This window comes from Salmo salar, chromosome 03 (genome assembly GCF_965601325.2).
Source record: "Salmo salar chromosome 03, fSalSal1, whole genome shotgun sequence".
NCBI lineage: Eukaryota > Metazoa > Chordata > Actinopteri > Salmoniformes > Salmonidae > Salmo > Salmo salar.
The window spans coordinates 64,191,779-64,207,319 of record NC_138293.1 but is presented as its reverse complement, the minus strand read 5'-3'; the positions used below and the strand labels follow the sequence as shown (position 1 = coordinate 64,207,319).

At 42.9% G+C, this 15,541-nt stretch overlaps 1 protein-coding gene across 2 annotated transcripts in view; it reads left to right on the top strand.

The window, feature by feature from the left end:
• The window catches only part of ttyh3a (tweety family member 3a), a 65,639-nt gene that overhangs the window by 26,005 nt on the left and 24,093 nt on the right, over positions 1–15,541 (top strand). For both annotated transcript variants that reach the window (XM_014193067.3, XM_014193068.3), the window contains exons 3-7: positions 8,655–8,766; positions 9,009–9,229; positions 10,296–10,391; positions 14,467–14,539; positions 15,142–15,217. In XM_014193067.3, the coding sequence (XP_014048542.3) occupies positions 8,655–8,766; positions 9,009–9,229; positions 10,296–10,391; positions 14,467–14,539; positions 15,142–15,217 (578 nt within the window). The remainder of the gene's footprint in view (positions 1–8,654; positions 8,767–9,008; positions 9,230–10,295; positions 10,392–14,466; positions 14,540–15,141; positions 15,218–15,541) is intronic.

The window sequence follows — 15,541 nt, the reverse complement described above, 5'->3', positions numbered from 1 at the left end:
CAATTCACGGTCAAGTCTACACTTGTTGTATTCGGCGCATGTGACAAAGTTTGATTTGGTTTATTGTGAGGCAATCAAAGCGGCACTACAGTCAGAGGCTAGATATGTACCCTAGCAGGTGAGTGGGGACATTTCTAATCAATGCATAAAGGAATAGAAATGACGGAAGTTAGACTGTTGTTTAATCTGAAGCTCGCCGTCACGTATACAGTTAATGTTCCATTGTAGGGCATTACATAGGAGAAGCGTGAGAGATTAGTACAATGACTGTACCTGTTATAGCAGCACGTGTCCCGCGTTGGACTGTATCCGTAATCGGTAGATGGTTCTGATGGAAAGGTTGCAGTGTGCATGGCCGAGCAGTGCCCAAGAAAGTGTTCAATCAAATAGTTTGATGCCACCACCACCCCTTCAAATGAAAAGCCAACAGCGGGGTGGGACATAACTCTCAAGGTGGGTATACGTTATAAGCTTAGACCTGGGTTCCACTCTGGGCTAGGAGTTGTTGTACTTGTAGACAAGGAAGGGCAGCGCGGTCTCACCCACACTGACCCCTGCCCATCCCCCTGCTACAGCAGCAAACAGAGTTTTACAAAAGTTTCACACAAAAACACATGTATTTCGACTATCCGTATATACGATTAAAAAAAATACTATATATATTCATATATTATTCGAATAGGGAAAATATTTCAAATGCCCATCCCTAGTCTGTGTGCATGGAAGCCCTTTTGGAGGGGGAGAAAACAAATCCGGTCTGCCATTAATGATAAACAGTAACCAAAGTAGTGGGTGGTTTTGTAACAGAGAATCTTAACTGTCATGCACTTTGTATTGTGTGTTTAATAATCTGCCAATAAAGATATGGGAGGATGAGGAAACAGCTCCTTCAGCTGTAATTTAGAAAACATGAGCTTTGTGTTGTGGGTTCAGCCCCCAGGCCACCCAAACAAGTAAACAGTTTAGTCTGTTTCCTCTATTTGTTTAGCACTTCTCAGATTATGGCATCGTTGTCTACACAGAGGCCCAGCCAGGAGTCTCAAGGCGCTGAAATGGAAGTCGTTCTACTCATTTAGGGACGGACAGATGGACACACAGACGGCAAACTGTGGACAGTCACTGTCTGTAGCTCGTACATAGATGATCAAAGCGGAAATAGGAAAGCAGCCACAAACGCAGAGCAAAATGGCCTCATGGCAAGTGACAGGAGAAGGAAGGACAGACAGACAGACATTAAAAAGGGCCGATATCTTCTGCTCGTGATCTTTTTCAATGTTTCCCTGTTCACCTGTTGACCACATGGAAAAAGAGGCATCGGCTCTTCATGGGTCCACCCTAATAAATGCAATAAGACAGTTTTCTGTATTGCGCTGCGTTCAAGGACACCTTTTTAAGAATCCAACCATCTGCTTTGTGCAGTTTATGTTCAGCATTGTGGAGGTGTGAAAACACAGCCTAAAACAAAATTCCACTCCGTATCTGCCTGGAAACAAAGCCTGTTGTCTCATGTATAGATGAGAGGCCATCATTGTAAATAATAATTTGTTCTTAACTGACTTGCCTAGTTAAATAAAGGTTAAATAAATAAATATATAGAATAATACTATGTAAGTAATCCTCTGGGATTTGACTGTTAGGCCAGATACTTGTATAAGCATACAGTCTCAGAGGAGTCGTGAGAAAGGGAAGAACAACATGAGAGCAGAGCGAAGAACTCCCACGCATGCAGAAAACTGAGAAATGTCTTACAAATGGAGGACGCCCAAGAGAGAGACACATTAAAAGCTTCCATATCCCCAATAAAGAGTTAAATTATTTGGGAGAGCTTGTGAAAGCCAAGCATGAGCTTCTTGCTGACTCAATTGTGGAATCTTTCTGTTTTTGTCACATCCATTTTAACACTGGGCTTCTCTGAGTCATGTTTTCACTCCCCCTGAGTTGGATCAGTTCAGAGCCATCTTGTTGGATTCAGCTGAAATCACTGCAGAGCGGCTCACAAAAGCATGGAGACTTGATGAGCATGTGGGCTGCATGACAATTACTCTCTCCCAGTGTGTCGTCGTCATCGTCTGTGTCGTTGTGTGTGTGTGTGTGGTGAGAGCGTGGGGAAAGTGGGATTAGAGCAATGAGTAAAAATGCCGCATCAGGTATGTCAATTCAGTTTAATGCCACGTGAATGACAGGCAGTGTAAGTTTATGGTCCAACTGTCATGAAACTTGAGAGAATCTCGATGCATTTTTTTGGTTACTGAAGTCTTGCACAAGCTCATGATTTGAGGGAGTCCTCGCAGTCACATGCCCATCCTCTGTCACTCTGTTACATTTTGGCTGCGAAACTTGAGGTTGTCGAGATCAAAGGAGTTGTTGCTGCTTGCATAATTAAAATCCCAGGAAGAGCCCAGGAAGCAGAACTGCCTTTCATGTAAATCCGGTTTTAGGCTTGACATAGAGTGTGCGATAACATCTCTCTGGTTTGTCTTCAGCCTGCTGTTAACTCACTGTGCTGGTCGATGACAGGGAGATGGAACTCATATGTCATTTCTGGCGTTTTCTTTTTGAACACCTAAACATGAAGCACTTAAGTCATGTTGTCTGGCTGCTTTGGCAGTCCTGAATCACTGACCTTACAGTGAGAGAAACAACAACGCTCTGTACATTTCTGTGAAACAGCACGGGGGTGTAATATGAACGACACAAACCGGATGTGTCTAGGAAACATTACAAACTCCTAAGCTATCAGGGTGGTCGAGGAGAACACTAAACCAACAAACTTGTGTGGTGGTTGTTGTATTAAAACTCTGGCTGTGTTTCCTGTTCTACGTTTCCACCACAGTTTGCTTTGTTTGCCCTGAACACAAACCCATAGCTCCAGCTCACCTTTCCATCCTTCAGAGTATGAGAGGAAGAGATTGCCCTAGCTAGCAGCAGTTCAGGAAATGGCCAATCCCATCCACTCATTGGATGCAAAGTGAAGAGGAGTGGACTGGCTCCCATTTTAACAGGAGTTGTTTCCCATGTCAACATGACATTTGATTTAATCCCGTCTGACGTCAGATGCTCTTGTGTAAAGAGGACTGGGGCGAGGGACTGGGGATGTTATGTCACAGGCACAAAGAGTTAACCTCTTGGGGCTAGGTGGGACGCTAGCGTGCCACCTGTGGTGCACTCCATCAACAGCAGGTGCATTTCAAGAGCGGCAAATTTGAATCCAAATAAATGTCAAAATTCAAATTTTTCAAAAATACAACTATGTTACACCATTTGAAAGATAAACATCTCCTTAATCTAACCACGTTTTACGATTTCAAAAAGGTTTTACGGCGAAAGCATAAATTTAGAGTATGTTAGGACAGTACATTTACAAGAGTTGTGTGTAATGTTTTGTCAAGTCAAAGACAGGGTCACCAAAACCATAAAACCAGCTAAAATGATACACTAACCTTTTACAATCTCCATCAGATGACACTCCTAGGACATTATGTTAGACAATGCATGCATTTTTAGTTCTATCAAGTTCATATTTATATACAAAAACAGCGTTTTACTATGGCATTGATGTTGAGGAAATCGTTTCCCTCCAATAACCGGCAGTCAAGTCAGCGTCACAAATTAAATAATTAAAATTAGAAAACATTGGTAAAATATTATATTGTCATTTAAAGAATTATAGATTTACATCTTTTGAACGCAATCAACTTGCCAGATTTAAAAATAACCTTACTGGGAAATCACACTTTGCAATAATCTGAGCACTGTGCCCAGAAAAATACGCGTTGCGATACAGACTAGACGTCATGTTGGGGAGATCTAAAATCGAAAATACTATGTAAATAATCCATTACCTTTGATTCTCTTCATCAGATGTCACTTCCAGGTATCACAGGTCCATAACGAATGTAGTTTTGTTCAAAAAAGCTCATCATTTATGTCCAAAAATCTCCGTCTCGTTAGCACATGATGTAAGCCAGCCGGACTTCTCGTCATGAACGAGGGGAAAAAATATATTTCCGTTCGTTCAAACATGTCAAACGTTGTATAGCATAAATCATTAGGGCCTTTTTTAACCAGAACATGAATAATATTCAAGGTGGACGAATGCATAGCCTTTTATAACGTATTGGAACGAGGGTACCCAACATGAAGTAGCGCGCCAGGTGTCTAATGGGACATCACCGTTCCATGGCTCTTGTTCGGTCAGATCTCCCTCCAGAAGACTCAAAACACTTTGTAAAGGCTGGTGACATCTAGTGGAAGCAATAGGAAGTGCCAAAATATTCCTAAACCCCTGTGTTTTTCAATGGGAGAGGTTTAAAGTCAATACAACACATCAGGTATCCACTTCCTGTCAGAAAATGTCTCAGGGTTTTGCCTGCCAAATGAGTTCTGTTATACTCACAGACACCATTCAAACAGTTTTGGAAACTTTAGAGTGTTTTCTATCCATATATAATAAGTATATGCATATTCTAGTTACTGGGTAGGATTAGTAACCAGATTAAATCGGGTACATTTTTTTTATCCAGACGTGCAAATGCTGCCCCCTAGACCCAACAGGTTAAGCCTATACAGACCTGCTTTTAAAAATGGAAAGATCTGAGCTTCAAATTCACTGCTTGGTTTTATGGGGGGGTGGTGAACATTTGATATTATATTAATCTTATTGGTAGGGTGGTTCGTTGAAGTCTGTTTTTTTTCACACGTTGTCTAGACAGCGTTGGAGGGCTAGATCAGCTTAGTCTTCACAGTATACACTGAGTGTACAAAACATTAAGAACCCCATGCACTTTCCATAGCATAGACTATCCAGGTGAAAGCTATGATGCCTTATTGATGTCACTTATTAAATCCACTTCAATCAGTGTAGACGAAGGGGAGAAGACAGGTTAAAGAAGGATTTTTAAGCCTGGAGACAATTGAGATGTGGATTGTGTATGTGTGCCATTGAAGGTGAATGGGCAAGACAAAAGATTTAAGTGCCTTTGAACGAGTTATGGTACTTGGTGCCAGGCGCACCGGTTTGTGTCAAGAACGGTTTGTGTCCAGCCAACTTGACACAACTGTGGGAAGCATTGGAATCAACATGGGCCAGCATCCCTGTGGAACGCTTTTGACACTTTGTCTATAGATTTTATCAAATCAAATTTATTTTTATATAGCCCTTCGTACATCAGCTGATATCTCAAAGTGCTGTACAGAAACCCAGCCTAAAACCCCAAACAGCAAGCAAAGCATGTGAAAGAAGCACGGTGGCTAGGAAAAACTCCCTAGGAAAAACTCCCTAGAAAGGCCAAAAACCTAGGAAGAAACCTAGAGAGGAACCAGGCTATGAGGGGTGGCCAGTCCTCTTCTGGCTGTGCAGGGTGGATATTATAACAGAACATGGTCAAGATGTTAAAATGTTCATAAATGACCAGCATGGTCAAATAATAATAATCATAGTAGTTGTCGAGGGTGCAACAAGCACGTCCGGTGAACAGGTCAGGGTTCCATAGCCGCAGGCAGAACAGTTGAAACTGGAGCAGCAGCACGGCCAGGTGGACTGGGGACAGCAAGGAGTCATCATACCAGGTAGTCCTGAGGCATGGTCCTAGGGCTCAGGTCCTCCGAGAGAAAGACAGAAAGAGAGAATTAGAAAGAGCATATTTAAATTCACACAGGACACCGGATAGGACAAGAGAAATACTCCAGATGTAACAGACTGACCCTAGCCCCCCGACACATAAACTACTGCAGCATAAATACTGGAGGCTGAGACAGGAGGGATCAGAAGACACTGTGGCCCCATCCGATGATACCCCCGGACAGGGCCAAACAGGCAGGATATAACCCCACCCACTTTGCCAAAGCACAGCCCCCACACCACTAGAGGGATGTCTCAAACCACCAACTTACCGTCCTAAGACAAGGCCGAGTATAGCCCACAACGATCTCCGCCATGGCACAACCCAAGGGGGGGCGCCAACCCAGACAGGAAGACCACGTCAGTGACTCAACCCACTCAAGTGACGCACCCCTCCCATGGACGGCATGGAAGAACACCAGTAAGCCAGTGACTCAGCCCCTGTAAAAGGGTTAGAGGCAGAGAATCCCAGTGGAAAGAGGGGAACCGGCAAGGCAGAGACAGCAAGGGCGGTTCGTTGCTCCAGCCTTTCCGTTCACCTTCACACTCCTGGGCCAGACTATACTTAATCATAGGACCTACTGAAGAGATAAGTCTTCAGTAAAGACTTAAAGGTTGAGACCGAGTCTGCGTCTCTCACATTGGTAGGCAGACCATTCCATAAAAATGGAGCTCTATAGGAGAAAGCCCTACCTCCAGCCGTTTGCTTAGAAATTCTAGGGACAATAAGGAGGCCTGCGTCTTGTAACCGTAGCGTACGTGTAGGTATGTACGGCAGGACCAAATCGGAAAGATAGGTAGGAGCAAGCCCATGTAATGCTTTGTAGGTTAGCAGTAAAACCTTGAAATCAGCCCTTGCCTTAACAGGAAGCCAGTGTAGGGAGGCTAGCACTGGAGTAATATGATCAAATGCAGGGGATGATTGAATGTCTTACTCCAGGTTTGTTCTGAAGTAGTTTACCTTGTCTTATGTCTATAATGATTGACTCTGCTTCTTTCTCCCCTCCCTGAGGTAATTGTCGTATTGTACAGCTTTAACTTTGCTGAAAAGTGGTTGCCATGGCAATTTCATAAGTCATTGATGGTACATCAAAATGTGATATCACTGTTGCTGTGGCGGCATCGTAGAATTCAGTTTGACTCTTTGTTCAGAGATATTCTCCTCATCTGTCCTTGAAGATTCTCTACTTCAACTGAGACATTGTGTTGAGTAAGCCTAGTTTCTGTTGATATAGCCTAGTTATTGCTGCAGCCTTAAATACATGACACTCAAACATCTCTTTTGAAATGTTCAAAGTTTTGGTTACTACTACTGCAATGGCCTAGTCTTGGCTCCATTGGTGCTGAACAAGCTAGATGATTATCAATGCCAGAGGAGCCATTTGTTTGGCCTTTACCCCAGACCCACACCCTATACAGATCATCCTGGCAGATGTACTGCCTTGCAGGAATGATGGGAACTCTGCTACGGCTGCAGGAAACCATGTAACCATAGCCTTAGGAAGATGACGTCTGTCTGAGAACCTCAACTGAACGTAACTGCTTTAAACATACTGTAGGATAATGGCAGTGAAGCTTTGAAATCCTGCAATACAATCCTGCAATATCCTGTTATAAGCCAGTCTGTTTGACCAGCATGTCTCTTTTGATACACTGCCCTCGGACCTCCTTCCATCTTGCTTGTACAGTCTCTCCAACTGCCTTATAATGATGTCATCATGATATCGGCCTATTTGCTTTAGTTTATAGCGCTGAAGGACTCTCTGTATGGAGCCTGTCCTCCATCTGATGTCACGTGTGTGTGAACTGTAAATGGACTGTCCTTCAACAAGCTGCTGTACACATGGAACGCTCCTCCAGTTTGCATGTGTTCAGCTGAGAGTGACCATATGGTCAATAGGCTATTGTTTGGTCTGGCTCGGCAGTCTCTCTGTCAACAGGGAGGCAGTGATTGTGAAGCCTATTGAACTGCTCACAATAGGAGAGAATATTTATTATTTTAATTATGTTAATATTGTAAATCTCCAAAGTAAGCTTTGGCAATATGTACATTTTTACGTCATGCCGATTTAAAGCAAATTGAATTGAGAGAGAGAGATGCTGTAGTGACACCTGGTGGTGAGGTATTTGTTTCCCAAAGGGGAAAGAGGTTAAAAGTAGTGACAACTCCTCCTTAGACAAAGCTACCCCCTGATATCGTTCTCGTTGTTGATTCAATTGATTACCCCCCACATGTATTGAGCAACAGTCCCACTCTCACCAGGTCTTCAGTTCCTACTGAGTTTCTTGGGTTTCACTGTTGAACAAAATTCAATTGCATTCTAATCTAAAGTACAACACAGACTTCTAAAGGCCTACTGGTATCAGCTTTTAATTGGTAGCTAATAATCAGAATGTTTGTGTAAATAATTAGATGATACGTGCGTTGGATATTGCCACCTCCTAATGCATTTGATTCCACTTGGGAACCACTCTAGCGCAATGGTTCCCAAGTGGAATCAAATGCATTAGAGTTGGCAATATCCTTTTTTGGTTACTGTACCACCATCTGAATTTTGCTCTGCCTGGAGTACCCCTGAAGTACCCCCTCATGTGCATTTTACCAGTAGGCCTATGGTCTCATGAGTCTTCTCAAGTACCCCTGTGGATAGGCCAAGTACCCTTAGGGCTCCTGGTACTCCTGGTTGGGAACCACTGGTCTAGCACTAGCTGGCAGGCAGTAGGTCTTTGTCATAGCCAGGACGGCTCCCCCTATAATCTCCGGCCTCCATGAATGGGCAAGGGTTGATGTCCTGTGTCAATGCAGCCTTTGTCAGCTTTGGCGTGGTGCTCTGGGCATTGCTGACCCATTCCTCTTGGTTGCTATGGACTCTGCATAGGCTTTCTGCTGGAGCTCAATGCTGCCTGTTTAGGAGCATCTATCCCTGGCAGGGTTGATGCAGGGTTCACCCGCCTACCCCCTACGTCTGTCTGTCTGCCGACCCCTCTTCCTCCTCCTAACCACTTCCTCTCCTCCCCTTTGTCTCCCCTTCAGCGCCGGCATTGCTGTTGGTTTCTATGGGAACGGCGAGACCTGTGACGGAGTGAACAGGCTGACGTACTCCCTGCGCCACGCCAACCGCACGGTGGCAGGAGTGCAGAAACTGGTAATACTCAGAACTCCCAATGAAACAATGACACCTCAGCAAAATCTCTGTCACAGCCATAACATTGGCTGGGCCCACCATTCACAGTTATCATACTGTTGATCACCTATAAGGAGCAACGATTCCCCTGCTAGCCCCAAATAGATACGATATAATATAATAAACACTATTGATTTTGTCTATCCCCATAAGGAGTGGGTTGTTTGTGACCTTGGGTGTCCCTCCCTGTGCCTACTACCTAGGTATCAGACAGCACGGGCTCCCTGAAGCAGACGGTGGATGGCAGTCTGGGGCAGCTGGAGGGCCAGTACGCCAAGCACACAGACTATCTGTCTATCATCCAGAAGGTGCAGGGCCAGCTGGATGAGCTGGTGAGGCAGATGGTGGAGATCCCCTTCTGGGGAAACAGAGACATCTCCCTGGAGGAGCTGGCTGTCAACATCGAGCTCTACGACTGGTACAGGTGAGAGATGGACAGACTGGTAGACTCAATACATGACATCTCAGGACATACAATTTCTATTGTTCACCAAAACCATCACCAGAACTGAGGCTTGTTTGTTTTACTGCATCGTTTGTCTATTGTAGGTGAATGTAGTTGGAGTTTGTTTTCCTGTCATGGTGTATGACACATTGCTTGTATTTCAAGTTGGGTATTAGGGAGTTTTTATTATTAGCTACTTTTGCTGCTGCCTCATTTACATACAGGAGCTCACAGCAACATGGGTTTAATGGAGTGTGAACAGAACTACATGTACAGCTTCCACTCAGAGGAATCCTGCACTACAGGATTAGCAGTTTACGTGATCAGTACATCATCCCTCATAGATTTATGTTTATGCTGGTGCCATGCTGCATAATTCTACCGCTAGGCCTTTTGGAGAGAGAATCATCTCAGTTGATACTCAGAAAAGGCTAATATGAACCACAACAGACCTCAGTTGTCTGGGAAAACCCTTCAAATGAACCATTTAGTGGGAGGAGACACTGGATAAAACCCACAGCACAGTCCTCCCTCCCTCCTGTAACTGGTGTTAACGACCCTGCAGTGTAAGATAGTTCATATATCCTCAGTACATTTGACAGTTGGATAGTTGGTCTCCTGGTGAGACCGTCCAGCCAGCCAGTCAGTGATGTTCAGTTGGATCTGTATGAATGTGAAAGTAGTTAACAGAGATGACTGCAGTCAACAGTAGAAAGGCCTTTACATTTAAATCAGTCCGATTCTGCAGCCGACCCTCCCTGCTACTTCCTCTTGACATCTCAAACACTTCCTCACTCAGCATCTCGCAGGAGACGTGGACTTCAAAATCGCATCTCCTTTTTGTTTCATGTATGTTTCAAGCAATCCCCATGTTTGTATCCTTTTGATTTCTTTAGCAGTACTAATGTGATGTGTTCAAAGATAACAACTTCTTCTTCTTGCTGTACTGTGTTGGGGTTTCTTCAGTCAGTCGGTCTATAGTTCTGTTGTGTTTGTGGTTGGGTGTTGGTTTCGTGACTGTTGTTATTGTTGTTTTCCACCTCAGGTGGCTGGGATACTTAGGACTGCTGCTTTTCAACATCCTCATCTGCCTGCTGGTGCTGTTTGGCCTCATTCGCAACTCCAAGGGAACACTTATTGGGTGAGTCCTACCATGTGAGGGAGTGAACCAAAAGAACTGTGGGGAGGGGGTCCATATTCTGCTAGGCCATATATTTATAGCAATTGTCATGCTAATTATGAATTATTTAAACAAAATGAAAGCCTCAAACCTGTCAAGTTTTATCTCAATTATCACTTTGTTCGCCCGTTGCAAATGACTTTTGACTGTACGCTGAACAACCTTGTCATTGCGATGATGTGAGACGAATTCACGCTTCATTAAGTGTCAGCCAGTCACAGTCCATTTGGCACGTGCATTAAAACTAATCTCTCAGAAGATTCCTCTGTCTCAACTCTTGACAACTCTGCTGGAAAGTATGTTAGATCCTTTTTAAAAGGCATCAAGGACACAGACTCAGCATGGCCTGTCCTCCTCTTCAGTCCCCCCCCTTCTATTTCATTTAATGATCTGTGTCTGTGGATACAGTGGGGTCAGTTTGGGTGGCTCATTATCATGTGAGTCAGTTCCAGAGTGTCGGGCTTTATGGTTCCCCCAGGTCCCCCTCTCCTATCCCTCCTATGTCCTTTTATCTCACGCATCCTCAGTGAATCAGACCCAGGTCATCCTCAAGCCCTGCCCAGAGACCAATGAAGGGGTACTTCCTCTAACATAATTAACCCCAACTCTCCTTGTGAGATGAGGGAAACATTATCCCAAGTCCCTGTGGGTGTTTAGGGTTGAAATCAAGGTTTCCTTTTTCATAGCTCAACATTAAACCCTCCAGCATTTTATTTAGATCAGGCATAATGTGTAATAGCCATCGTTTGGTGTTAAGGCTAAGCAACTCCCAGTCCAAGGCAATGTTCCCTCAATTGTTTTGCGGCGTTGAGAACATTTGTCTGCTGGGAGCAAACTTGAACGTTATGAAAATTCTGTGCAACTTCCAGTGTGTGTTTACTGTGTGATCTGAGGCTGTACCCAGTTTTATTTTTTTATTTTTTTTAACAGTGGCCAAGTGGGCTGCTGTGGCCAAGTGGGCTGCTGTGGCCATTTGATCATAATGTCGTTCTACCAGAGTGCATCCCATAACATTTTAACATGGAAATAACTATTGAAATAACTGTTCTATGATACAGGCCTACATTCCATGACACTTTTGAAAACATGCAGGGCTTGACATTAACCTGTTTAGCCACTTGTTCTTCAGACAAGGAGGTGACTGGAACTGTTGTTGTATTGTGTTGAGGCCACTTTACAAAATAAAATGCATTATTATTCCCATAACGGTATTATTATTTCAGAGGATCAGACAAAAATGTATTCTGCCCTCTGCATATTGCCTACTTAGCTTATTCAAGTCTGTCTTAAAATACAACATTGCCCCTTGAAGCCATAAAAAAAAGATCTTTACCTGACTCGCTTTTCAAAGATTGCTAGAAATGTACACATTTTGTGAAGGCTGGGAATTGCCAAGGACATCACAATGCAATATTGCCAATATGATATTTATTGCGGTTCTCACGATTCTATATGTATTAGTGATTCGATACTGTTATTTTATTGCGATTTGGCGTTCCGAACATATTGCTCACAAGGGAGAGCCATGGAAAATGAGTTTTGAACAGACATGGAAATAAAACTAATGGGCTCCCTATTTATAAAGAAGATTGAGAAGCAGCTATGAAGGACAAGTACTGGAGTTGTGCAGGTACAGCCAACTAGCGCAAAAATAATATTGCGACATTGTCAAAACGATACAAAATATCCCAAAAATTATATCCAGATATATAACTATCGTTTTTTTTTTTCATCAATAGCTTTGTGCTCTTGTAGGAAGAAATCACTCCCCCATTGCTTACCAAAAATGTGCTACAGTATAATTGGGCTAAAAGCGCACTAACTAGCAAAGAGAAAAAATTATAATAAACTTTGTCGACCAAGAGCCATCTGTTCTTTCGACCACTCTATTGGTCCGAATTTTTAAAAGTGCATTTTTCATATATAGACACATCGTTTGTTTTAATCAAATCAACGATATGCACTGAGCTTGTCTGATGCTTTAAGCACACTGTTTGATGAAATAATTAAGACACACAAATGACTAGAGGGAGTCCGACCGCAGTTGATTTGATTGTGCCAGACCGGGCTCAGACTTGCTGCTCTTGTGTTTTTAAAGAAATGACAGCGAATGACTGCGTGACTAGCACTCGTTGTCTCTCTTCTCCCTGCTGCAGCGACCACCACATAACATCAACAGAGTTCATCGATCTGTCCGTGTTGTTGAAGATGCAACATAATTATAACCATTTCTGACTGAAAAATTCTGTTATCTAAATCCCTCATTTGTTTAGGAAAAACATTCCCTTGACCCTTGCTCTTAACGTGACACATGTATGCATCGCATGCACATGACCAATAAGGCCTGACCTATAGCATATCATAATTACATCAATCAATTAGTTGTAACAAACTCTGAACACCGTAACATGTGGCAGCAAAAGGGATGCAGAGGACGTGACAAATAAACTTGAAACCGGAATGTTTACTGGTTGCTCAGGAGGTAAAGGGGAAGTCAGATGTGTGGAATAAATTTCACTAGTTGTGGAAAATACTGGAGATCAATAAAAATAAGTTAAGGAGCAAGCACTGAGTGCTTTATTTTATTTAACTAAAATGCTTGATTTGCATTTCAAATCATTAATGACTCGTGTGATGACATGAACAGCTGAATGATTGATTGATACAGTGCTGTAGCCTATATAACTATTGAAATCTAGTCCTCAGTGAGTTACTGTATTAAGACTAAACAGGATGCACTCTTAGACCTACAGCTTGATGGTGGTTATACAAGACTGCTATACTAAGCCTACTAATGACAATGACATTACTTATTATTATAATGATGATCATAATAGTAATAATAACAAAGAGATCAAGAAAAAGGAGGGTTGCTATTATTATTATTTTCATTTTAATTATTATTATAAATATAATTTTTCGGACAATTTGGAACCGTGTAAACACTAAATAAATAATACCAGAGAGGCTGTTCTAACAAAAAGAATGTGTAAAGACTTTATTACAGCATAGGGTAGATTTAAAAACAGCCCAATTTGTGAAATTGTTTATCCGACTTGTTGTGGTTGCGTGAGGCTTGGTGCTCACGGAATCAGTAGGCTATTAAACAAACACTCAAACAGGCAACAGAAGCAGGATCTGTCTTATTTCTGTAGATGTATATCGGTGATTTATAAAGCCAATCCCATTTAACATTTACGACTATTGATTACAGACCTAATTAAGATGGCGTTTCCTCTCTCCTCACTTTTCTTAGACAATTAAGGCAAGGGCTGTTTTCTCGTCTCCGAACTCTGCTGCTGCCTCCCACATATGCTGCTTTACTTTGCTATTATGCACATAGCAACATGGTTTAGGAAAAGCACCAATTCAACAGCGTACTGATATTTCAGAACCACGGACAGCGACCTCTATCCAACGCAGGAGTATGCTCATTTGTTATAAAGTAATATGTTTATTAGTGTTGCAGCATTGTTCTTATGTAATATAACCATATACAATTTCAGTAGCACGTCTTATTGATGGACTGTGCCATCCCCACGGCCTCCACAATGGATTAGTCCACTCAGACAGGTGCCAATTAGACAGATGTCTTGTAAACAATGATGATAATTAAAAAAACAAAAATCTCGGTCGACCAAACAATCAACCAGTCTACTAAATGGGGTCAGCCCTAAAATGTGCACGCGGATACATGCGGTTATCCACTTTGATTGCAAAACAAGTGCATCTACTCGCGGTCACTCGTGCCTGTCAATGCAATAGAATCCTCCTCCGATGCGCTCTGCCTATAACAAAATCTCAGACGTTTTTTTTCCCGGTATGTTGCATTGAAAGGCACCAATATTATGTTGATTCGATCACAATTCCCACAGTAGAGGGAAACGTTGATAGTGTAAACTAACGGGGTGAATCTGTAGTAAAGTTGAGTGAAGTTCAGTCTCGTGCGTCTCTGTGCGGCTGATATTTCTTCTGGGCGGCAGTCCTGTTCTAACCTCTGTCCTCCCTCTCTCTCTCTTTCTCTCTCCTTCCCCAGAGTGTGTCTTCTGGGCATCCTGGCTCTGGTCATCAGCTGGGCCTCTCTGGGTCTGGAGTTGGCTGTGTCTGCCGTGAGTGTCTCCATGGGAACATGGCTCTATATCTCTATGTTGAGGCTTGGAACCCAGAGCTCAGTCCCAGTAGTGTGGGAGTTAGAACCTGTAAAACCTTTTACCTGAGTCACTGCAGTGGGCCAGCTGACACTGAACAAAATAGAATGTTTGGCATAAGGTACTTTTATCAGTATGATTCATGAAGTTAGGTTTGTTAACACTTGCCAAGTTTATCTAGGGACAATTGCGAGGCAGACTAGCTACTACAATTTATAGCTGGTACAGTGTGCCGTTCATTGTGCGCAGCATGCCTTTTATCAAATATTTAGGACCCAGTGGGATCTGTCTTTATGCAAATCCCCCTCCCACACCATTTCAAATGGATAATTCCCTCCCCTGCATATGAATCAGAGATGACCCCGCCTCGTCTTCCTTTCGTGATACGATGGTGCATGTGATCTTTATTATCTCCTGATGGAAGCTTCCAGTGAGACTGATTATCCTACAGACTAAACATTCTCATTATTCTAACTACTGTGTTGTTGGGAAATGTCCTGTTGTGCTTTCTGACTGTTTGGTTTTTCCCCACTGTGTGAATGTGTTTTACTCCCTCTCTGCAGACCTCCAGTGACTTCTGCGTTGCTCCTGACATGTTTGTCACCCAAATGACCGAACAGTATGGAGTGCTCAATAAAGGTATAGATTCATTAAGAGGATCGTCAGTGTCTTAGATTTGTCATGTTTATTGTGAGATCAATCATAAAGTGAAGTTCAGACACGGCTGTCTGAGATTCACGTCTAACTGTACTTCTAAGTTGTTTTGTGCAAGATTGCTGAGAGGCAAGTTTTTGTTAGATTTCTCACAGTCACGTAAGCTTTCATATCCTGTTTGTTTTGGAGGAGAACCGTCTGCTGACTATGAATTGCGTTCTCTCTTCAACTTGACAGAACACTACACCAGTTGTAGAAAATCGTTGTAGGGGGAAATGCATAACACCAATGAAAAGTGTGGCTTTAACA